This window comes from Astatotilapia calliptera, chromosome 4 (genome assembly GCF_900246225.1).
Source record: "Astatotilapia calliptera chromosome 4, fAstCal1.2, whole genome shotgun sequence".
In the NCBI taxonomy this organism is placed as follows: domain Eukaryota; kingdom Metazoa; phylum Chordata; class Actinopteri; order Cichliformes; family Cichlidae; genus Astatotilapia; species Astatotilapia calliptera.
Genome location: NC_039305.1, coordinates 25,280,922 through 25,305,823, shown reverse-complemented (window position 1 = coordinate 25,305,823; position 24,902 = coordinate 25,280,922). Strand labels below are relative to the sequence as shown.

Genomic DNA, 24,902 nt, shown 5'->3' with positions numbered 1-24,902 from the left:
ACCAAAAAAAAAACACAAGTTTCATCAGCTTAACTCAATGAGGCAGTCTATAGAATAAAAAAAAAAAAAATTAAAAAAATTAAAAAAAAAAATTAAAAAAAAAAAAAAAAAAAAAAAACACAAAAACTCCACATTTTCATTATTATTATTAATTTTGAGAATCGTTCCCCCTTCATGTGACCCTAAAACTAATAGTTTGTGTCTGTTGCACACAGTAAAAGTCACTGGATATGGTGAGTCATGACTGTTAAAAGGGAGTCAGTGTATCATCTTTGTTATAGTAGAGGTCCAATTACAGCAAGGTGTAGCATGGTGGGTGTCATCGCTCTAATGTGAGCTTCAATTTCACATTACTTTTTAGTGGCTGTATACTAGAGTATTGTTAAGAAGTGCATTCCTTTTAGATTTCTGGTAGAGGTTGCAGAGGGCCAAAGAGCAGGTCAAAAAACAAGAACAGCAAAAAAGACAGCCAGGTACCCGAGAGGTTCGGTTTTAGGTCAAACTGTTTAAACATTCCAGACTCAATGCTTCAGAAGACTTGTTTCTGTAAAAGCTTAAAAGCTTTCATCCTGAGAAAAGGGAAAAAAAAATAAGCTCACATTTCATTCCTTTGTATTTTGCTTGTTAACATTTTTTTTTTTTTTTTTTTAAATGACACAATGTTAACAGTCTTGCTGATAAAAAAAATAAATAAATTTCAAAGGCTAAATGCCTCCAGTTGTCTGTCACTTGTTTTCTTGCCCTGTACTACTTATTTGTACTATTTAGTTATAGAAGCAAAACCTCCAGAGACACTCGTTTCCATTAAGCGACAAAAATCAAGTTGCACTTGTGTAATACTCTTTATTTCGTTGCTTACACACCAGTGTTTGGACCTGTGGAGGAAAAAAAAATGTTAATGTAGTCATTTCACGTAATAAATGAGAAACACTGAGCACTTTATTAGGAACACTGGGTAGCTGTGTGAAACCTGACCAGGTGGTTTCTGTGAATGGAAACTCCAGTAATATGAGCTCCAAGGATAATTTATGTAGCTACATTACTGATCACACCATGCTTTACAACTTTAAGTTTATCGCAGAATGACAGCGGAGCAGGAAATCATGCCACCCTCCACTTTTTGTATTTAACCTCTTTTATATTAAAAAAAAAAAAACCAAAAAAAAAAAAAAACCAAAAAAAAAAAAAAAAAACTGGTAAGGCTTCTGGCTTTGGTGTAATGTCTCAGAATTGTACTTTTGGCTCGTTTAACCACCAAATAACCAGCGCAACGACCCATCTGGGTATTGTTACTGCATGTGGTTTGCAACAACAATGGCAGCAAGGTCACAAACCCCTCACGGATCAAACAGAAAACTTTGCAATGTGTTAGAACAGGAAGTACATAATGTGCAAGTCTGCATCATTGTGATTTCAGCAGACTAGAATCTGAAAGCATTTCCCATCCTCTTAGTTTTTTTGGATATTAACTAAGGGTTTGAGAAAAATATTACATTTAAAATGGGGCGATCGTGGCTCAAGAGTTTGGAGTTCGCCTTGTAATCGGAAGTTGCCTACTGGTGGTGGTCAGAGGGCCCGGTGGCGCTAGTGTCCGGCAGCCTCGCCTCTGTCAGTGCGCCCCAGGGTGGCTGTGGCTACAATGTAGCTTGCCATCACCAGTGCGTGAATGGGTGTGTGAATGGGTGGATGACTGGATGTGTAAAGTGCTTTGGGGTCCTTAGGGACTAGTAAAGCGCTATATAAATACAGGCCATTTACCATTAAAAATGACAGATTTCTGCCATTTCCCCCCCACTTTGTTATGTTTTCACAGAGTGAAAAATGATTTGATACACAAACTTAGGCAACATCAGTAATCGGCTGTAAACCCTCTGGCGTCAACGACTGCTGAAGCTCAAGGAAACTGACAAAAAAAAAAAAAAACCCAAAAAAACTTAAGAATTTTTACATTTGGCTTCAGATGCTTTCAGGTCCTGTTTGTTTTTGAAACTTTCTGCCTCAGGTAGTGAAAAGTGTTGAGACCAACTTCCCCGTTTAGGCACATTCTTTTATTTACCGGGTTCACGTGTTTAGTTATCGCCCATCAGTACCCAGCGGTGCCTTGGCCTTTGTAGTTTAAGAAGTGCCGTTCAGGTTGAGCATTAGACTGAATCTCAATGGAACGTCGAGTTACTTTAGCGCTACATATACACAGTCATGCTACAACACGGCCTCCACCACACTGAACAAGTGATTCTTTAGAGCTCGTTCTTTGCTTCAAGTTCATCATTCTTTCCAAAGAAGGCGTTTATTTAGATGCGATGAGCTAAGTCTCACCTGGCCCCTCTGTTTTTGACTATTACCACATTACACAACGTAAATGTCAACTTGCGTCATCATGTTCTGAGGTTTTCCTGCACATTTGTTAGCAAATTTTCAACCACTGAATCCTTATCGCTTCATCGTCTACTTGGGTGACGTATAGAATGAAAAGTTAGAAAACCTTGTTTATCTAGAAGTCTGCAGATATCAGATTTTATTAACGAGTGTTTAAATTAAAACAATTTTCAGTCAGGAATCAAAACTTTTCAAAATTGGAACAAGTATTTTTATACTTTTAAATGAACAAGCTGCCCAGTGTTTCATTTCTCTTTATGGTCTTACCTTCGAGGCATCTTAGGGTGCAGTCATCAGAGCACAATTCTGTCAGGCACAAGAAGTGGATCTGAGTGAGGAGGGAAAGAAAAACCAAAAACAATAGCATTACTACCCGAGTTCACTTATCTGCACTGGGCCTGAACATGAATGTAACTTATACACAAACAGCTGTTTACTTGTGTGCATCTTAGGTGTGAAATACCTCTGGGTCTTCTCGGAGGGAGCCCCCTTTAGTCATGTGTGGTGGAAGAGAGAGGAAGCTGTAAATTGCGATCTTCCGGACCTGCAAGTCCGAGGTCGGAAGCATCTGCAAAACCCCCAGGCTGCTGCAGCTGAACGACATAACAGTGACATGCCTTTACAACCAAAGACTGACCAACAACTGGCATTAAAGAAGCCCCCTTCTTTAATGTTGGAGATTTGTGGCTGCAAGGTTGCCTTCACACAGAGTCAGCAGTAATTTTGGCAAGACAACGCAAATCTTCATTAAAAAGATCATGGCGGCTTTAAAATCAAAGCAGTACAAACATCCACACACTGTGTTACTAAGTAATGCCCACCTGACTGAGTTTGAATTGTGGAAAGTGGAATTTGTGACACGAGGCTTTAGTAAAAATCCACCAATTATTTCCTCCAAGATGGTTAAGATTTTTGTTTTGTTTTTTCTTTGCATATTTTGCGAGTTTCACGCAGCTTTCAGGAACAGGTTTTAACCTCATACTCATCTACTTGCAGAGGCATGACTGGCATCTATTAGTGCACTAATTGATTAGCAAGCTTTGCAAAGTCAATGGCATTTCTTAAATTGCTGGCACAGCTATCAAATTTACAATTAAAATGGCCGTTTATACTGTTAAACACGTGTCCTTTAACATGAACAACCACAGAGAAACTGTTTTGCAATTAACTAGAAAATTAGTACTTACTAATACAACTACAGTTTCATGCAGTGTGTCCATATCCCCGAGCACACTAAACCACTGATCATGTTAAATGGTTACTGGGGCAGCCAGCAATATGAACAACAAGACCATCTGTGAGGACGTCATTTTCCTCCTTGTATAAACATACCCATCATAAACAAGAATCCCACTGGGATATGGAGCGTCAGTGTAAGCCAGGCAGGAGTGAACCAGCAGCACAAGTGTGGACTCTGAGGGGTCCTTCAGGCTAACCTCCACATAAACTGTTCTGCCCTGCAAGAGGCTGAGAGGGAGGTGGGCTTCAGGGTGGTAGCTGGTGAAAGACTCATCTGCAGGGAAAAAGAAAAACGCTTTAATAAAGTGTTTAAGAATACTCTGCCTACTGGCTCCACGCTATGATCTGGTGCTTGAACAGAACACAGATGTTAAAGAAAAATTACCTTCGGCAATTCTCAGTTGCACAGTGACAGCGGCTGGTGTTGGCTGTGAGAGAGGAAGAGGAGGCTGTTCATCCATCACATGAAACTTCACTTCACCTGGAGAATCTGCTGAGGAACTACATCCCACCATAAACCTGTGGAGGGAAGGAGACTGACACATACGAATTTTTTTGAAACAATACACATTTGAAAAGCAGCTGTTGATCAAAGCACTGCTTAAAGAACAAAAACAAAATGAAAGAGAACATAATGGAAACAAGAACAAGCTGAGGATGAAGCCTTGATGGCGCACTTGTGAGATTAGAAAGCCTTTTACAAGATCCTGGTATCTCATTTACCTAAAGGCAGCTGGTTTGGTGTCAAACTGTGCGCCACACAAGAAGCAAGTGACTATGTAAATACAGAAGCCGTGGAAAAACATTTACCACCACAGAGAAAATACAGAATGGCCACTGTGCAGTGGGCCAGGTACATAATTCAGTTGTGAAGATCTAATATTTATGAGATTTTGATGAGTGTCATAACAGCTGGGGGAGGCATCTTTTCTGAGCAGCTGAGACTAAGTCATTTTCATCTTTCACTTCCTATTGAACCAATCGACAGCTGAGAGTTTTAAATAGGGATGAGAAATGATATAAAACGAGGTACTTCTCTTTCATGTTGCAATTTGTCATTAAAGGAAATATAGTTAAAAATATCAATGTGTTGGAATCAGCACCCTCCATCTGTCAGCTGAAAGTGAACAGTTTAAAGATTGGACGATTGTCATGGCATCAAAAATGGTGGACATGGATTAAAGCTGAAAACACTTTGCCTCCATGTTGGACACCTGTGGACAAATAGCAAGTACTTTTTTTTTTTTTTTTTTTTTTTTAAATTTCCCCACAAAACACTGGTTGAGAAAGATTGGGCACATTTGCTCAAACTGTTGACAAACCACAGAACAATGACTTTGCTTTTCCTCACTTCCTGTTATAAATCACCAAAAAGTAAAAAATATTTCCCAAACAAAAAAGGTAAACTTTCGTACAAGTAGGAAAAACTTGATTCATTTCGATAATTGTAGCTCATGAAAGTCAAAGTCCAGATAGAATCCAGTATAGCATTATCAAGGTATTTCAAGTTACTATTCAAACAGTTTAAATATTGTATCCTTGTCCAAGCACACAAGCAGGGTCATGTTGAGGTCAAATCAGAAGTCTGACAACCTTCAGACAAACGGGAGTATAAACCACAGAAGGATTTTGCAGAAACGGCGAATATTTAAGAGAAAACAATCTTTCCTGCTACAGCTGAATGCTTAAAGCTAAGTACTACAAGGCTGCTGGCAATTGTTACAAAAGCAAGTTTCCTGTAAACAGCAGTGACATACCTTAAAGGAGAACTTTCATGTGCAGAATTGCCGTTTTGGTAAGGATGTAAACCTCGAACTTCCAAAAGATGAACCACCGTCTCGCCAAGCATCTATCAAATATATATATATATATTTTAAAAAGTTTTAATTTATTCTGCAACAGTGGTGTGTGTTTGTCCATTTTTCCTTCTTTTTGGGGGGTGGGGGGGTCTACATGATGTGATAACATAGGAATGTGCCTTACATGTTTGTTTACTCCGCAGCCATCTAGAGGTACAATGTAGATGTCAAGATCAGGGGTCAACCTCTGCAGCGTGCAGGAAGCATTAATGTCCTCAGGGGAATGAGCCGGAGGGGCAACTGTGGGCTGTACTACAGAGTCAGGCACCGCAAAGACGCAGTACTGTCCCACTGTACAGCCTGCCGACACACATACAGAGTGGGAAATAATTATTGGATTCCCTGCTAACTACAAGAAACATTGTGCCGCTGTGCTTGCAAACAAGGATCTCACCACCAAGCACCAAGTCATGTTTTGCTTGGGGATCAAATACTTATTTAAGGCTTCAAGCCTGAGAGTCGTTGCATTAGTCATTTGCTTTCCCCCTTTACAGTCGTCATCCTTTTAGACAAGTGTTTACAAGCTTTGTATTGTGTGAGACTTACCCTTCACAGTGTTTGAACAGCAGCCTAAAGAGTTACTGCAATCAGTATCTGACACAGATCCAAGGCCGCAGGGTGAGGCGGAGGGCGTGTACGTGTGGGCCTCGAGGTAATCTGAGAGGAAAGCAAACAAAACAAGGAGAACTTCTTATGGATGACTCAGCAGCATGAGATGGAAAATATGCAATACAGGTGTGTAATTACAGCCACAACATTAGGCCGAGGGTTTCCTGCCCCCTTGTGGTGGTGATCTGAAGTCAAAACACTGGTTTTCTGTTTAAGCACAACATTTCAGTGCAGTCAAACTAAAACTGTAAGACCAAACATTTAAACTGCAAGGCATTCAAGATTGATAAACCCTTAAATGTGATCATTTACCTCTCACTTTGTCTAGATTCTCTTTCGCATCTTCATCAGGTTTCTCAGATTGCTCATTATGGTGCTGCTGAGTAATATAATGTGAATATAAACTATGGAAAGGATTGTGCAGTGGCGGAGGGATGTTAAAATATCCTGCCATCATGCCATAGTCAAAGTCTGAGGGAAGCTGAGATTTAGCAGATTTGTTTTCAGAGTTTATGCTGCCTGTAGGATGGAGCTCGTTGCCTTCAGGCACTTTAGATGGGTTGTATAGATAATAGAAAGGACTATGCATCCAGTTATGAAAACCATACACTGATTGTGCAGGTGGAGTCAGATGTTGAGCCGGAGCAGAAGGTGCTTGAAGAAGATGGGGTGAAGCTGGAGAAACTTGGTTTCCAGGTCTGTAATACATCTGAGAGTAATGATAATAAGGGTGGTAGTAGTACTGGTAAGGATTTAGTTGATTGATGAATGATTGAGTGTGAGGAGGGCGTTGTTGAGGCTCAAGTCTATGATGGGGACCTTGTGAGACTGGAGGCAGCACTGCAGGAGACACCGATGCAGAGCGACTTGCATCATTGTGCTCCAAATGTACTTTAGCAGACAAATTAGGATGTTTGATCTGCTTTGTGCTATATTTTTCAAAGTTCTTGTGTGCTTTTATGTAGGCATTCATGTTGTGCTCATTTACTGGAAGAATTTGTGAAGGAGGAAGTGGTGAGGAATTCGACAAGTTTGTTTCTCCAGGCATGTCGGGATGTGATGGAACCAGTCTTTCAGCCTCAACCCTTGAAATATGTGGAAAGTAATAGTAGTAAAGATATGGGTTTAGAAGGTGAGGAGCATGAGTTTCAAGGGTTTTGTCAACCAATTTAGCATTTTCCGGTTGGGCGTAGGGATAAAAGGTAGTCTCTGACACAGGTGGAGGGAACTGGTCCGAGGTGACTTTCCTGATGCTCTTAGACTGTTCAACATTGGGGGCCAAAGCTGAAAATTCATGTTTACGCAAGTGAGCTGAAGAGATTTCGTGAGAAACATCCAGACCTGAATCAGGGTTTTGAGGTTTGCCAGAAAGGGGGATTTTGGGGTGATGGTAGTAGTGGTAGTATGGATTGAAATCGTGTCTCAGAGGCTGGAAATGCGGCGCTTCGAGCTGAGCTGGAAAGCCTGTAGGTGTGACACTGTGCTTCTCAGAGAACGCCAAAAAAGGAGTTTCTTGATTTTTTCTTCTTTCTGGGTTCTCCCGACGTAAATCTTCCATTTCTTCAACGAGTGACGGAGGACTGTCATACGGCTCCCAGAAAGGCATCTGGTAGATGTAGTAGGGTTGATAATCTGGCTGGAAATCAACAGGAGGGTGAAGCTGAGAGCTAGAAGTCGGCTCAGGAGTCAAAGATGCTGGAGTAGGAGAATCATATGAAGCATGTACTTTAGGACTGGCATAATTATGGTGATATGTAGGGTGAGGATAGTACGGTGGAGCCAGGTAGAAAGGAGGGGCCCATGGAAAAGGCTCCTGAGCCCCTAACATAGGTTCTTCTGCCCCCCTGGTTAGATGAGCTGGGCTGTTGACCAGAGGCTGAGTGTTAACGGAGAGCTCTTCAGGAGAAGACATAGGGCAGGCAAGTGTGAAGATTTCCTTGCCTATCTGGAGAGGAAGTATATATTCTCCATCCTGGAGGAGGAAAAAACAAAAACATTAAAAGACCACAGGAAATGACAATATGCACATGTAGTAATCATCAGATACGATGATTATGCTGGAGAACCAGATGGGCTAAAGAGTCTTGTCTAGTCTGTCTTGTGTATAGTATGCTCTGAAGTTCACCTTTTCTGTGATGCCACATGTAATAAACGGAGCAGCAATTACAGTATCTGCATCTTGCTTAGCCAAAGTGTAGCCACACTGCTCAGCCAACAGAGCTAGAGGGGTCCAATCTCCTCTCACTGCAGACAGAAGAGAAATAAAAGTTCATATTTGATTCAACATATGAGGGCAAAAGGCTAAACTATTATCTAAATTAAGTTTGATGTCAATAGAAAGAAAGGGGAGCCTACCATTTACTCTCTGCTTCTCCAAAGGAGTCGATTCATGTACTTTGACAGTCATCCCATGTGAAGAGCAGCAGAGGGAGGATAGCCCCACAGTGTGAGGGCTGATCTGAGAGACTGGACAGGACATCTTGACCGGGGTTCCCCTCCATAGCAGGGGCAGCACATAACTGCCATCCTGAATAAAAGCAGAGAGCATTTATACCACCCTTGGCTAAAAACACCCCACCTTAGACCATACATGCTCAGGATTTTAAAAGAAACATTTGCCAGATTCAAAGATTATTTAACGTGAATGTACAACTCATCTGATCAGTCAAAAGGAGGAAGGTTTTACAAAAAACTCAGTTTTTTTTCTAAATAACAACAATTAGCCCAGTTTTGGACATTTTTCATATAATTTGACACTTAAAACTGTATCAATGCAGCCATAAACAAACACACTACATTATTTTTTGTAGTTTTGGCTGTTTTGCCTCTCTGGCTTTAAAAGGGGAAGAAAAAAAAAAAAAACAAAAAAAACACATGTGATTGAAGTGTAAACTTTACTAAAAAATTGCATTAACTCCTTAGGAATAACAGTCATTTTTTATACACAGTCCAACATTTTTCAGAGGTTCCACATAAACTGCTTAGACTTGGGGACAGCAGAAACTTTACAAGTGGAAAAATCAATAATCTGGTGCAGTGTTAAAAAGAATGACTGCATTGACTGGCTCAGCTGCAACAACGGGCCTGGAAGACCACAGAAGACAACTAAAGTGCATGATGACAGAATTATTTCCATGGTTAAGAAAACCAACTGCACAACATCTAAGCAACTCAAGAACACTCTGGAGGAAGCAGACGGGTCATTGTCAAAGTCTAAAACAAAGAGAAAAGAGTTTATGACAAGACAAAACCTAGTAATACAAACACAACAACATGGCCACATTAGGCTTTGTCATAAGACATCTAAAAGAGCCTGCACAGTTATGCAAAAAACAACCTTTAGACCCATCAAACCAAGAACTCGTACCAGAATGATGGGAAGAGGAAAAATGGCTTGTGATCTGAAGCACGCCACATCATCTGTCAAACACGGTGGAGATAATGTGGCACAAATTTTGTTCAGACAGAAAAAAAATAAATAATAATAAATAAAAAAATCCAACTACCAGGAAATATTTACAGCTTCTTTTGAGAAGAGCAAATATTAATTTAAATGTTTTGTTTTTTTTCAAATCTGGATGCGTGTACCACTGTGCATGCAGCAAAACTGTGGAAGAGTTTTAATGCAGAGTTGAAGCAATGCCAGAACAAAGAAGTTCAAAAAGGAGTTATAAAGATATGATTTTCATGAGAAACAGATGTTGTATTTAAGTGAATGTCTGTTTAGTACGTTTGTTAGTCGTACTTATTCTGATTTTCCTATCAACATTCCAAAACTGGAGGTATTTTGCTTAGATGCGTGAAAGTTATAGAGTTTCATAAAGAAAATGTAAACGATCATTTAAATTTCACATATTTTAATAACAGAATATGTACTCTGTTTAAATCACTTTCTGTGTAATTTTTGAGTTATACTGCTAAACTGATTGGACAGCTCACAGTGCACAACACAGACATCACATCTAGATCGTGTAACTTAATTTACTGTGGTGGCATCTGAAGGCAAAGTTACAAAAACTGTTTCAAATTTTTTTTTAAGAAACGTAAAAAATTAAAATCTAAGTGTAGCACACAGACACACGCACCTTTTGAATGACATGACAAGCGTAATATGGAACCATCAAACGGAGGTTTCTCCATGTGGTCTGAAGAGTATAACCACACTGTGGTGGTAGCTGGGACAGAGGCACCGATGATTCATTCGCTGGGACACAAATAGACGACACAAAATCTTAATTTTACTAATATTAAGAAACTGTTTGGGTTTCCCAAGAGAAACCTTAAAAAAAAGAAGAAAAAAAAGAAGAAAAAAAAAAGAAACACTGCAATATAGTGCAAGTATAAAATCCAGGCTACTGGAGCGCATAGACATGCAGAAGGTGTAGCATCACCTCGGTCCAGCAAGAGCTGTGCAGCTCGTCTCCTCCTGACAGTGAGGGTCATGCAGTCCTCCTCACACTCCACCACAGGGAGCAGCCTCTGCCAGCTCTCCACTGTGCTGCTGACCCGGTGACCCCTGAGCCTTGTCTGGCTTCCCAGAGACCGGACTGGTAAACAAAAACAAACCACCTCTGAGAATATGGTGTTAGTGTGAGGATTATACAGAATGTAAAGTGCGTGTGCGTGAGTGAAAGAGGGGGAAATTGGGAGTTTCATGTAGCAAACTAATGGATAAGAAAACTGGACACAAAATGCCTCTTATAGTGAAAAGATTCGTTTTAGTGGTAGAATAGTTTCTAATCATCATGAGGGATTAAAATGTACCAACTACTTTATAAAAATGACTAAAATTATCGAACTGGTTTCGTTAGGGGAGTATTAAAGTAGCAAAGTAAAACGCAAGCACAGTGAGGAGGAGCCTGGGGTCAGGTGAGTTCAGGACAGTGGCTTACCTGAAGCAGAGGACTCTGATTGGTAGTCGAGAGTTGGGACGTTTGGCTCCAGCTGGCCAGCGATGACAAACTTGCCGTAAACTACGTGCTTAATTTTCCCCTCTCTGCAGTCTCCATATGAATAAACCGGCTCGTCCTCGGCTTGCCTGGGGTTGTGACGGTCACTGACACCTGTAGGACCCGAAGAAGACGCCATTTTGGGTCTTAGTCTCTTCTCGGGCTTTTCTTCGGGGCTGCTGCTGGGTTTCTCTTTCCTGCTGTGGAGGTCGTCAGAGTTTAGGAGGTCTTCTGCGCGCCTTGAGCCGAGGTCCAACCGCTCTCCGACGTCAGGGCCGGAGGAATGACTGCTGCTGCTTTCCGTAGTTAAATGACCTTTGCTGTCATCAGGAGGAGAATTCGATTGGAAGGAGGACGCAGTAGGCTCACACCGGCTTACTAGAGGCAAAGCGATTGTTGTGATGGTGTAAATAAGCACAACACCGAAGTATCCTTTATGTTTGAAATGCATTGCCAATACGCGTTTTTGTCTTTGCACCAAAACACTGGGACGGAATGAAGGGCGGCAGTGTTTTTGTAGACTTCCTGTCAACGCACCTGGTCACTTAATTAGCCTTAATTGGCAAAGAGGCACGCGCTCTTACCCGTTACTGTCCCAAGTGTTTATGTTGGCGCTGTTAGCATCCAGCTGCTAATCTAATACCTTTTCCGTCTAGTTATATAGCGTGTGGGATATTATCAATTTAGCATACTACTAGTTAGTCTTATTTATATACTTTCCTTAACACACACAAGATATTTCGTGTTTGTCTTGAGGGTTGTTTTTTTTACTGATTTGGTCACACACTGTGTATAGACATGATTGTGAGTGATGTCTCGGAATAATCTGGGCCTTATTGCCAAAATTAAAATAGCATTGTGTCGCTTCAGCGATCCTGGTTTTGACTGTCACGAATCTTAAATGTGTATTTACGTCTCTGTCCACTAGAGGGCAGCACTGCATTGCACAAAGTCACCGAAGATTTGAAAAGCATTATTTTATGAACCCTACTGAAATCATGTAGACTTACTAATCTGTAAGTCTGGCTAACTGTGTATGTTTCATCTTCTAATACAGTTGAGTAGCTGATTTTTTTCTGGACATGCATTTGCTCAGCTACACATGTGGCTCTGTCTTTCTGATAGATGCCATTTCATCCCTGAAATTCAGATCATTTGACCCCTGCCCTCTTTTTTTGTAAGTCATTTATTTTTATCTGCTGACAGAAAAATTAGTCAGAGGCTAAAAGTAACTCACACTGGAAGAATATTTCCCCACATAACTCCTGCTTTTACTTGCAATGACTCCACTTCCTTTCATTCATTTGCATTTTGCATTTTTTTTTCCAAACTGCGTTCATTTTTAATAACTTGCTGATAAACTCCCTTTGGAGAGACCTGCTCTTGGAAAAGACTGTTTAATGGCTTTGTCAGCAGAGAAAAACTGAACCGATCAACTGAGAAAGACAGTCAGCGATAGTTTGCCACCAACTCCATTCGACAGGCAGTGAGTGTGGAGCTGATATCAGTCATGCCATCAGATTGTGGTTCAGATCAACTGACGCCAGAGAGGGGCTGCGTCCTTACAGCATTATCATCAGTGCTGTGTTTCCGCAGCTACCATGAAGTTTAGAAGAGACTGCAGAGATAATGTTAACAGCTACGCTTCTTAAAGAGGACCCAGAGCTCTGTGTGTGTGTGTGTGTGTGTGTGTGTGTGTGTGTGTGTGTGTGTGTGTGTGTGTGTGTGTGTGTGTGTGGTGGCGGCGGCGGTGGGGGGGTGTTGATCAGTTGATGGGCGCGGCAGTGGGATGACTCATATTTGGAGTTGCCTAGCTACAGGCACGAGTTGTTTTCTTTAGAGTCAGAGCATGAGTACAGTGTGCATGTCTGGCTTTCATTGAGATCGCAGGGCTTTGTGTGGGAGGCATAAACGCAGGGGTGACACCGAGCAGGAAGCGGGAGGAGCAGACATCGTCCCAAAGAGAAGAAGAAACCACGCGGGGACAAACTGGAGTTAAATGTAGTAATAAGAGCAAAGGGAAAGAAGGGGGAGGGCTACGAAAGAGCGCCCTGGGTGAGGAAGTGAATCAAGAATGAAAACCCCTAGCCAGTAACCATGGAGACAGTTTGGCTCAGCTAAATATGAGGCATTATCTTTTTTCCCCTCCTTTTTTATTAAATGTAAACGGTAGCTAGGGCACCACAGTCGACACACAAAACGTTCACCGCACACAAAGTTGTTCTGCAGCCTTCAAAAGTGAAGTGGCTCACATCCACTGTAGAAAACCTCGGCTGTGTCGAGTTCATAATAGACTCCCGAAGCTGCTCCTGTCTCACTTTTCTATTCAAACCACTGGCAGGCAGCCAGCGGGGCACAAGCAAATGCTCAGAGATAAATTCTCTTAGCTGTGCGTTTAGCCGATTCTTTGATGTCTTAATTTGATTTTGATGGCCCTTCACACAGTGTTTACCTCTGTTCTCAGCTTCTCTTCTCCTGCTTCAATAGGTATTGCAGTGTTTGCTCAAATATACAGTGTATGTTGTAAATAAAACAGTAAATGAATAAATAAATCTCTTGTTACTAAGCAGGCGAATAAAAAACAGAACAATATGTTGTAAAGCACCTACAAGTATATGTTTAAAAGGAAATTGTACAAATAAGCATTAGACGTCAGTTTAAAGTATTTAAAATTGTTCATATCAGCCACTAACAGTGCGTACAGCTGTATGTTCAAAACCACACTATTAAAAGTGAGATGAAATCGTTGAAATTAGATATTTTTTTTTGTAATGTGGAAATTTTGAAATAGATTCAACTGTTTGAATCAGAAACTAAAAACATGTGTGCTTCATAACGTAGTATTTAAAATGTAGTTAAAAATATGCATGAATGAATATGCAATTTAAATAATTTGCATCATCGGGCACCAACAATCTGAAATTATGTTTTCAGAATAAAGATTAGGTTGAACTCAGGATTGTTTTTAAAGAAATGAGGTTATTTTTCAGGTGTATCTTTTCAGCTGCTCGTTAATAGAAATAGCTAATCAGCTGATCTCATGGCAGCAGGTCACTGCATGTAGACATGGAGAAGTTCAAACTAAGCATCAGAATGAAGAATGAAGGTGATTTAAGTGAATGTGGCATGGTTGCTGGTGCCAAATGGGCTGGTCTGAGTGAATCAGGAGCTGTTGATCTACTGGGAAAATGTCCAGAAAGCAGCAGTCCTCCGGGTAGAAATGTCAGTGTTGGGTCAGACGACTGGGCACACTCCTTTGACCTGTGGCATTCAGATAGTAGGGTCTGAATTTGGCGTGAACAACATGAAAGCATGGATCCATTCTGTCTTGTACCAGCGGTTTAGGCTGGTTGCGGTATGTAACGATGTGAAGGATATTTTCATGCCACATTTCTGGCCCCTTTGGACCAACTGTGCATCATTTAAACACCACAGGCTGCCTGATTATTGCCGCCCACCATGTCCATCTCTTTATAACCACACCGTGCTTATCTTCTCCTGGCTGCTTCCAAACAGGACAACACACCACACCGTAACGGTGGGTTCACTGTAGTCAAATGGCCCCCACAGTCACCAGGTGTGGTTTAACAGGAGATTCACATCATGGATGTCCAGCAGCTGTGTGACGCTGTCATGTCAACATGGATCAAAATCTCTGAGGAATGTTTCCAGCACTTCATCGAATCTATGCCACGAAGAATTAAAGCAGGTATGAAGGCAAAAATGGGGTCCAACCTGGTACTAGTAAGGTAGCAAGCTAAGGTTTGGTATGATTTGTATATAAAAAAGAAATAGTTCGTATTAAAAATCCTGAAACCTTTTGAGCTGTTTATGTCAGTAGATGCTAACACTGTGTACAGCTGTGTGTCGGGTATGAAGACTAACACCTTATTATAGTGTAACTTTGCTTAAATGGTAACATGTATTTTAAAATTGAAAAACTGGGGCCAGTTTTGTAAAACAATGGTTATTTTTGTCCATATTTATCAGGTCTTAGAGAAAAAGAACACCTGATTAAAAAGTAGTGTCGTAAATAATATGAATTAACCCACTTTTTTACATCACAGGTGTTACCCTGCTGCTCATTTTGGTTCCTAAATGAACGGTATCTTAAATGTCTTTGTCTAAAGAAAGACTTTTTAAAAAAAAGTTTTACTGGAAACTGAAACTGATGACCATCTCGCCCCAGAGCAGCAGAGAAAAGGAGGGTGGGAATGGAAACTCTGTGTGTTGGTGTGTTTCTCTGTCTGTGAGTAACTCCCTTAGAAGTTGATTAATTTGGAGTACAGTTTGTTCATATTTGCTTTTCTCAAGATGCTCTGCTCACATATCCCTGTGCTTATAAACGCTTTTATGTACATGTGACTGAGCGAGCGGCTCACGCCTTGGCTGACATGCCTGTTCCGGGGCTTTTCATCAGAACCAGTCTGGTGACACCGGGAGCAGAGATAAGGGTGATGGTGTACTTTTGAAATTACACAATTGCCCCTTGGCAAATCAAGAGTTTCAACATCAATTTTTTTTCTGGCCCCTTCGTTCACTCTGGCTTCTTCCAAGGAGTCCCAGTCACTGTTTTTATAGGAGAGGTTTAGAAATCTCAGAGCAGGGTGTGACATATTGTGAGATGGAACAGGAATGAGGCGAGTGAGACGCTAACCACAGACAGAGAGCTTTACTATTGTGTAAATACGGCAGCGACTTGGCTGTGGTCAGGCTCACTGTGTTGGCATGTAGGCACCGCTGGGATGGCTTTGTTTCACACGGTCGTGTCGAAATCCTCCCTCACTCCTCGCTCCTAACAGCCACCTTCATTAAAGGATTTTGACGTTGCCCAACCAAAACGTAGCGATCTGCTCTTTTGTACGCCTTGTTCAGGCATCCGCATCACGTGGCTGGGCTGTATCTGAGGCTCGTCTCCAAACATTTTAACATGTGTCAAAGTGATAAATGATTAGCAATACCAGTGCCGCAAACAGCTGCTAAATCAAAAATGCAGGGCTTAGCTCAAGGCTTCAAGGTGAGACAGGTAATCCATGATTGAGAAGCCCTTGTCTTGGTCGGTCTCGTGGCTCATTTGCAGTAATGTGTGTTCCTGCGATTGTTGCAGAGCAGATTGAGTTCTGCTTTTCAGCTCTTTAATGAACCCAACAGTGTGCAATAAACTGAAATTGGACCGCCATGAATGAGCATACGCTGGGGAGGAATCAGTATTAGTACAACACTGTCGATCACACAGTATGACAGCTGTTTTGAGTGATCCAGCACGACAAAGGGCTGTGTGTTGAGCAAGCCACCTGATTGGTTCTCCTTTAACAGTTATGGAGGCACATGATTTGTCGACTTGTGTTTGGATCTGAGAAATCTGCCGTGGCTACGCTCCGACCCCCCCCCTCCCCACCCCTCCTGCTGCATGCACAACTGCGGTGTGCAAAACACCCGCTAAGTTTTTCACTCTGAAAAAAAATGATAGCTGACTGATGCATGACTCATGGCAATTTCCTCTCCTAAAATTACACCGAGAACTTAAAAAAAAAAGGGGGCTGGCATGATTCTTGCATAACTGATGTGGCAAAAAAACAAAGAAAGCATTCATTTTGTTTTGTTTTGGGGCTTTTTTCCTCAAACTCCCAACACTTTTCTAATATTATGGCGAGATGAACAGGCTGAAGGGAGTGGCCTGTCGCGCTGAATAGAACGTTGCAAACCTGAGCTTAACTTCGCTGCAAGGTGGGGTCGACACGCCCAGAACAGGAGCAGGCCCAACCGCATTCTCCTCTCACAGCTTTGTCTTCTCCTTTCTCCTCCTGTTTTCTTCAGCCAATATCACTTTTTTTCTGATTGTATATTTTAAGCAGTTGCAGTTATTTATCTGAAGTCACATTGCACAAATTACAGGACTTGATATGATCACATGCACCGATCTCCCAGCTTTCCTACAGAGGATGTTTGGCGTACATTGCTGGATGATGTATGCAACTGCATTCTAAAACCTGAAGTGCGCAATTTCAACGGACTCGAAAGCTTTCCCATAGGGCGGGACGTGGAACGATAGGTCAGGTGACCGAGGCGCGGCATCAGAAATAGAGAGTGTTGAAAGAGTGAGTGAATGAATGAAAGACCACTCATTCATCTGAAGGCTTCTGTAGTCTTGATTCTGCTCTTGTCATACTAAAGAACAATGTGAGACAACAGTGTTTTGTATGGAAGCATGCTTGTGTGCGTGCTTTCATGTTATGAGCCACACAGTGAGCCCTGCTGTGACCTCGAGCAGCCTCTGCTCTGGTCTGCAAGTGTGCTATTATCCTGCTGGCTCATACCTGAGGCCGAGGTAGCCTAATACGATGCTAACTCACCGCCAAGCTTTTGACTCAGAAATGTTGTTAGCCATACTTTAATTCTCAGCAGAAGCAAACAAGTGATCTCAGCCTCCCAGTCCACACACAGATTATTTTTGGATGCTTCATCTACATTGTGTTTGACTTTCCTACCTACTTGCATCTGTTGTTATTTTTGTCATCAAATTAGTTTTTTTCAGGAAGTGCCACCTTCCACTTCCTTCTGCTGCAAACCTCGTTTAAAGATCAAAACGTCCAAATGGTCAGAGATATAATCAGTAGACTAAATGATCACACGCAGAATACTCTATCAATTTTGCTGCTCATCAGCTCGTCTTTATCCTCGCCATATGCCCTTACACTTGCTGCAGTTGCCTAGTGACCGAATTCAAACTTTGAACTAGTCTCCGCCTCTCGTGCTTCCGCGCGGTTGACATCATTGTGCTTTACTGTAAGTTCACCTGTCATAGGGATTTACAATGCAAGTGGCATTTCAAGTTCTAACTGTGTGGGAACAATTTACACAAATTTAAAATGAGCTAAAATTAAAATATGATGACATTTCATACTCAAAAAGTCGAAGGCACTCGTTGCTGTGATGTCAGCGACTCTTTTAAAAAGAGGAACTTGTGGCTACAATTCATATTTCTTTTTCTGAGTTAGTCACACTAGACTTGGTGGCTCACATGGAAACAGCATGACTGTTGTATAGCGTAGTCGTCCGGTGCTCCATGAAGCTTCTGCTCTTAATGTGCAGCTTCTTGCAGCAGCATCTATATTTGTAGCTTTGTCTACTGTTGTGTGTAAGCCTTTGTTATTCACACATTAGCTCTATTGCCCATTGAACTTGCACACTCATACACTACACACAGAGCAAAACAGTTACAACAGAGCTTAACAAATCCAGGTCAAATTAGTTTTTGTTTTTTTTGTAGATGTCAGAAATCACAGAGTATTATCCTCATACTCTGTGAAGCAGACAGCATCTATTTTCACACCACCAACTTGGACAACTAACTAACATGTTTCAACTTGATTGGTTAATAGAGGCATACAACCACGATGTGGAAATTCTAGTTTTTCTAATTCGGTCTTCGCCTCTTACTGTGTCCATTACTGTGAGGGAAAACAGGATGTAGAGTGTAACTGCTGTTAGATGTAGTTATGAGGCTCTGACACCAGCACGCTGCATTGTTAATGTTTGATTTGCTGTGGGTTGTGTAACACATTTTAGGCCGTAATGAAATAGTTTATGATGATATGGACTGATCGCCTTTGAAAGGAAACCTGTCATGCTCAACTTCAGCTTCAAATTCTTATTCTTTGACTCAAACTAGGGTGGCTTCAGCATGAGTCACAGGTAGAACGGTTTCCCCTCGTAAACAGAAGGTGGGTCGGGATACGGCTGTCACAACTGAGATGATGTGTACCTGAGATAAGAAATCTACTTATTATGATTATCTATGAAATCCTGTGATTTCATAGTGTTAAACTTTAATTTAACTACAGTGAAACTTGAGAACTGCTTCGCCCTATCATGATTTCAAGCATGGGGAGAACATGCAAACTCGACACATGACCTATATCTGGGGTTGAACCCAGGGCCAGCGCTAACCACTGAACTGCCATGCTGCTAGGCTCATTCGAAGGCTCACAAGGATGCTTACACATACCCCGATCCCATACGTCCACTATTCCTACAGTACACACAGCCTGCATGGCACTGAAAATGAGGACAAGCCTAATAGATTCCCTCTGTAAGGTTCTTCCTGTGAGTAATCTGTGCGATCTGCTAAAGAAGCAGATGACTTTGACTCACTGGAGTCATTGGGAGAACCTCAATCATCAGCAGGAACAGACGAGTAATAATAAGTAATAACTAATGAACTTCGAGCGGCGTGAAATACCTCACTGCCACCCTACTTTCTGCAAAGAACCTCCTCCCCCTTTTCTGCTCCATCTTTTTCACTTAAGCAACGAGCTGCACTCGTTTGGGCCTCCAGCTATTTTTCCCTCGATGGCAAGCACCAACATTCCTTTATCCTGAAACCTCTTCCTCTGTAACAAAAGCTGGAAAAGGCGAATGGCAGTGATTAGGGAGAAACAATAAATTCAGTTATGTGTGTTTGTGTGCGTCTGCGCAGCTAAGTTATGATTGTTGGTACATAACATACACACACTAGTAACAATGTGATTGTGTTTTGGGTGGTTACAGTCTGCTGCCATGGCAACATGCGTAAAATCACTTTCCAAGGCTTTAACACCCCCCCCCCCCCCTGCTTTTCCCACATAATGTCAGTGAATCATCACGTGTGTCCTCACAGAGAAAATCACCACCATCAGCTGAGTGACAAAGGCAAAACACACCAAACACAGAGAAACTAAGTGTCCGTTTGAGCGTTGGTATGTGTACACATAGAGAGAGAGGGAGGGTGGGGCGATGAGTGAAGAGTCGAGGAGGAAGAGACGGGACAGAAAGAAAAAGGGGCAGAGATTATGTGATCAAGTCAGCAAGAGGCTTGTCCTGGGTGTGGACTTAAAAAGAGGGCAGGGTAAAATAGTGGGCAGATTGAGTAGAACTTGTGTTTGTACATTTGGACACAGTCTGAAATCGGTGTCTTTGAGAGCAGGAGGAATTAGACTTGAAGAGACAAACAGCCACCTAACAGTAAGTCAAAGATTCTTCTTCTTCTTTTGCTTCTTTTCTACAGGTGTTTCATCAAGCTTGAGTGATGTTTGAATAGAAGCTTGTTTTGTAGTTTTGCATTAATGTTTTGGGGGGTTTTTTTTCCATTGGAAGATAAGAAAATCTAATGATAAAAAAGGCTAAAGTGTGGAGACGTGTGTGTCTGTGCATCTGTGAAGTAGAGCCGGTTTACCTTTCTTTGCTCTACCGTTAAAGCAACTTGTTCCTCACCAGGTTTTGCTCCAGTCTCAGTTCCTGCATCAGGACTTGTGGTTTTGCTACATTCTCAGATCTTGCCCCAAACAAATGTGGTCTATTTTGTGTATGGAAAATATGCTAGATTCAGATTTAGTCGGGGGGAAAGCCCACAGGAGCAGTCAACATGTCTTCTTTGATCAAAGTGCTCGGTGTGCGTGTTTTAAATGAAAGCATCAGCTTTAACTTTGTTGTTATTGTTGTTGTTTATCTGCTCACAGCTTTTTTTCATTAAAGTTTGGTCCTTCTTTCTGTATTTGCGTTCTCTGCCTTCAGGCTGAGCCGCAGAGCCAATATTTGCCTTCGCTGTCACTAGAAGTGGAAGTGGGCAAAACGTGGGAAATTACTTTGCGGGGATGTGCCAGTATGTGTGATCACAGTGCGCGAGCCCCCCTCCCCTTTTCTTTTTGTACACGTGCGTGGTTGCGTATGAAAGTAAGGGAACTGGCGGGCGTGTGAAGCGTGTATGAGGACCCATCCCATGAACACTCCTTTATCAGCCCAGAGAACCAGCGCATTCCAGATGTGCCTCTTTCTCTGTTCACACCCAGAGCAGCCTTATTGTTAGCTACAGCCAAACATAGCTCTTGTATACATTAGATTAGCAAATTCTAAACTAACTGATATCTCATGGGCGGAGTCATCTTTTTTGACTAATCAGTCAGGGGGAACAGTTTTTAAAGCTAGGCTTAAGTTTATTTTTTAAGTCGGGAGATATCGAGCGGTCCGATTCAGACTAAAGGGATCAGGTGTGGAGCATCAAGGTGCAGAGAACAGAGTGTAGTCTCTACAGTTATTTTAGGGAGTGGCAGGTTCCTCCACTGTAATCACCATGCCCTGAGACAAGCCTAAACTCATCTGCCTGTCATGAACTTTCCTCCACAGTTGTCTCTATACCAGAGGTATCTGCTTTCCCAGGGATACACTGATTTTGTTTGAAACACAATTGCCCATCAGCACCTCTGATTCTTTTACTGGGAGCCGTAAACCAGGGTAATTAGACGTTAAGAAGCCACGCCCTGAGCGGGTGCCAGGTTTGGGCCTAGCTTTGGTGCACTGAATGCGTGCGTTCATGAGGATGTGTGTGCGCGCGCACACACTTGGGACTCGCACGAAAGGCTTCCTTTACTAAAGAAAAACCAAACAACACAATGAGTTAGCTGTAGGCCACGCTTGACTGTTCCCTCCTAGTCTGCTTGGTTTATTTTACTCGCCCTGTTACATGTTAAAGTTGTGCCTTCCTCTCTGCAGCACAGTCATCATGCTGATTCTCCTCGCCGCCATCTTTGTTCTCCACATCGCCTGCATCATCATCCTCCTGACAGCCACTATTGACAATGTAAGTGCAATTCTTGTTATCCGTGTATAGACTTCTTCCATGCTCAAGGCATAATTGCCCCAGCATTGCTGCTGGCCTCCTCCCTTAGCTTCAGGCCTTGTGCATCTCTGACATGATGGATGGGCAAAGAGTTGAGACTGATTCATCTGTTGAGGAATTCATTCCTTCTCGGCGTGCGGCCAGCTGTTCTTCTGGATGGCCACATGTTTGACATTTCTGTGCGATATATGGTGACGAGCTCTGTGTCATTACCCCATACCGCTGAGCGTCTTACCCAGATACGTCACACAAGTACGGATACCTATATGCGAGTCTCACCTGCGTTGCAGCCACTGTTGCATACCTGAGTGAGATTTGTCTCAGTTAAAGGAACGAGTGAATTCCTTCTTCATATTGTCATAATTTCCCCCTGCAAATGCACACCATAACTGCTGCTGCAGTATCTACCTGTTTAATTTCCACTCATACTGATTCACCGCTTTTACTTTAGCACACAAGAATTCTGTTAATATTTTTGCAAATATTGTCTTTGTCTTCCCCGTCAGGCCTGGTGGGTCATCTCAGCCGGAAACATGCCCACTGATATATGGGCCCGCTGGGTTTTCGTGAATAACTCATGGCATTCTATTGATCTTCCATCAACCTACCCAGAGAGTAAGAGAACATGTTTCCATGCTTGCACCTCTCAGTGTTACGTTTTCGTATGTGTAGAATCAAAGTAAGAGATTAGTAATAGTTTGATGCTATGACATGTAGCTGGTCAGTTGTGTTAAGCAGAGCTGCACAGGCACAGTTAGATGCACAAACACACTGTGACTGCATTGTGATTTTAAACAGTGATGCTCCATTTATAAGGGAAGACAACTAAGATTTAAATATATATACAGTGCATTCTGTTAAGAGTACTATCTGATACAATACTTTGGGGCCTGGAGCTCACACATTAAATATAACACCTATTTTAAGCATTGAGAGTTGAATCCAGGAACATGCTTTTTATCTGCATCATTTGGTGGGACACACAATGAGTTTACACTCACCCAAATTCTGTATTATTTGCATTGCAAATGAAGACTTTTTCCTAATCCTTTGGTATGCAGTTATTGCCTTGAGTCAAACATACAAGACTGTTTTAGCTGTTTGTGATCAGCGTCTTTTTACCATAAAGCATTTGGCGTGTTTGAACATAATGTTCCTGCCTGTCAGCATTGCAACTGTGTCTGAGATTTTCAAAGGTTCAATGTGACTGCAGTGCTGCCGTTTCCAGGGAGTGTCCTTAAGCTATTACACCCCCCACACCCTTTCACACACTCTGTATCTTCATTGCGTTTGCTCTCTCTGGCTCCGCCTGCAGGTTACCTCCAAGCAGTGCAGGCCAGCTCAGTGCTAGCTTGTATATTCTCCATCATTGGAATCTTCGTATTTGTGGCTCAACTCTTCACCCTCCCCAAAGGACAGAGGTTCCTCGTCTCTGGTGTCTTTCAGTTCCTTGCCTGTGAGTATTTCTTTTTTCTCTTATGTTTTATTCCTTTCACTGAGGGTGTTTCTCTCTGTATGACATCCGCTGATGTGCATCTTCACTCGTCTCCATGTTTCCTTCACTTCAGGCCTGTGCATCATGATCGCAGCCTCCATCTACACAGACCGCTTCCATACTAATGAACAAAGTCTGGGTAGTTACGGCCATTGCTTCATTTTGGCGTGGATCGCCTTCGCTCTCACATTCCTCTCCTCCATCATTTACTTCGTGCTACGCAAGAAGACTGCGGAGTAGCTCCAGAATTCAAACCTGGAACCCTTAACTGAATCTGCTCTTCCAGCTAAAATCTGGCTTTAATTACAGTGTGTGGTCTGTGTTTACATGTATCTGTTTTGGACATCAGATTTGAGCTGCTAGTGTATTTTCAGCTATAGATATAGTAGATCTGCTGATCCTCCTCAAATACATACTGGTGTTTAACTGAGCCTGCTTTCAGATAATCGGAGTTTCGGGCTTATTTCTGCAGGCTCAGTCGATCACAGCTGTATTTGAGTGTATTTCCAGCCCAGAGTGGGGCTGGATTTATTGAGGGCATCTAATGATAAACAATCCTTTATTTTTTTTAATTACATAAAAAAAGGCCTTATTGTTTATAAGATGCTATCATAGACTAAGACCTATTAATATCCCTCTCTTATAAAAAAAAAACAGTTTGTAATGTACATTTATAATATGGAAATGGGTGAGTTTTATTGTTTAGATTTTTTTTTTGTTGTTAGTTTATTGATTTTTAATTTTTAATTTGCCCTTGTATTACTTCATACAGTGTGCCACTGAATAAACAGAGTGAAAACATAATGCAATCAACCCGTAGCTAATCTGTTTGAAGTCTTACATAATATATAAAAATATAATAAGACTATACAAAGATATACGGTGGAAAGCCGATATTATGATGCTGCTGAGGTTGTGCTGTAATTGTTTGTAATTGGGAAGACACCAAATCAAACCCTGGAGATACAGTTTAATACTAAATGTAAAGGCAAAATGAATTTACTTTGTTTCAGCGTGAAACACATAAAAGCCTTTTGGTTACGTTCTCATGGAGTGTTTGAAAGTTGCCATTTTACATAACTCAAAGACTCAGCTGTCTTTTCTGGTTGTAAATGTAATCACATTAGTTTCTAAAAGCATAGATTCGATCACCCAGATTAAACCTGCTTCCACACTGAAAGGCAACTGGCTTTACTCTTGGTGTATGAGATGTAGTGTGTAAATATAATTTGTTTCCCATGATGCTCTGTATGCTCTTGTTTATTTTTGCTACCTTTGTACGTCATGATGAATGACACTGACGGTGATTTTTACTATATTAAAACGTGAATTTCAATCAGTTATTGGAGGTGTTTTTATTTTTCTTCTCCAGTTGTCATGACATGGATTTCTTAATTAACTACACTGGCTCACAAAGTGAAGGTTGATATACATTTTATACATAATGAGGAGTTTCTGTATTATGCTCAGTCTTTATCCACATGTTCTTCATTTAAATAACAGACATTGCAGATTGTAAATAACAAATGAATACACTGGTTTATGAATCACTAAAATGTTATTTTCTAACAAAAGCAGTCCAAAGGAAACACATCAAATGTTAAAATTTTATTATGTTCTAAAAAAAAATGTTTATTTTACAAATATTCAAATATTCTGATTAAATAAATTAATAAATACAAAAAAGTTGTGTAATCTTATAATAATAATAATGGATTGCA

The 24,902-nt window shown here is 41.5% G+C and overlaps 2 protein-coding genes across 5 annotated transcripts; one reads left to right on the top strand and one right to left on the bottom strand.

Moving 5' to 3' along the window:
- Positions 1–823: 823 nt before the first annotated feature.
- On the bottom strand, positions 824–11,593 carry LOC113021210 (uncharacterized). 3 transcript variants are annotated; one of them, XM_026165715.1, is made up of 14 exons: positions 10,976–11,593; positions 10,475–10,654; positions 10,169–10,287; positions 8,439–8,610; positions 8,209–8,327; positions 6,396–8,055; positions 6,021–6,131; positions 5,599–5,774; positions 5,373–5,464; positions 4,001–4,134; positions 3,709–3,889; positions 2,840–2,969; positions 2,644–2,704; positions 824–875 (listed from the first exon to the last, which is right to left on the bottom strand). In XM_026165715.1, exons 1-14 carry the CDS (start codon positions 11,481–11,483, stop codon positions 856–858), a joined length of 3,663 nt encoding a protein of 1,220 aa, XP_026021500.1. In that variant the 5' UTR covers positions 11,484–11,593; the 3' UTR covers positions 824–855. The 3 variants fall into 3 exon arrangements, with proteins under 3 accessions (XP_026021500.1, XP_026021501.1, XP_026021502.1); XM_026165716.1 differs by having other exon boundaries at positions 10,475–10,630; positions 10,976–11,592; XM_026165717.1 differs by lacking the exons at positions 824–875; positions 2,644–2,704; positions 2,840–2,969; positions 3,709–3,889 and having other exon boundaries at positions 4,023–4,151.
- Positions 11,594–14,722: 3,129 nt separating this feature from the next.
- LOC113021209 (epithelial membrane protein 1) lies at positions 14,723–24,524 on the top strand. Of its 2 annotated transcripts, none has more exons than XM_026165714.1 (5): positions 14,723–14,741; positions 21,560–21,647; positions 22,193–22,301; positions 23,002–23,142; positions 23,255–24,524. In XM_026165714.1, exons 2-5 carry the CDS (start codon positions 21,570–21,572, stop codon positions 23,419–23,421), a joined length of 495 nt encoding a protein of 164 aa, XP_026021499.1. In that variant the 5' UTR covers positions 14,723–14,741; positions 21,560–21,569; the 3' UTR covers positions 23,422–24,524. The 2 variants fall into 2 exon arrangements, with proteins under 2 accessions (XP_026021499.1, XP_026021498.1); XM_026165713.1 differs by lacking the exon at positions 14,723–14,741 and adding an exon at positions 19,865–20,035.
- Positions 24,525–24,902: the final 378 nt, after the last annotated feature.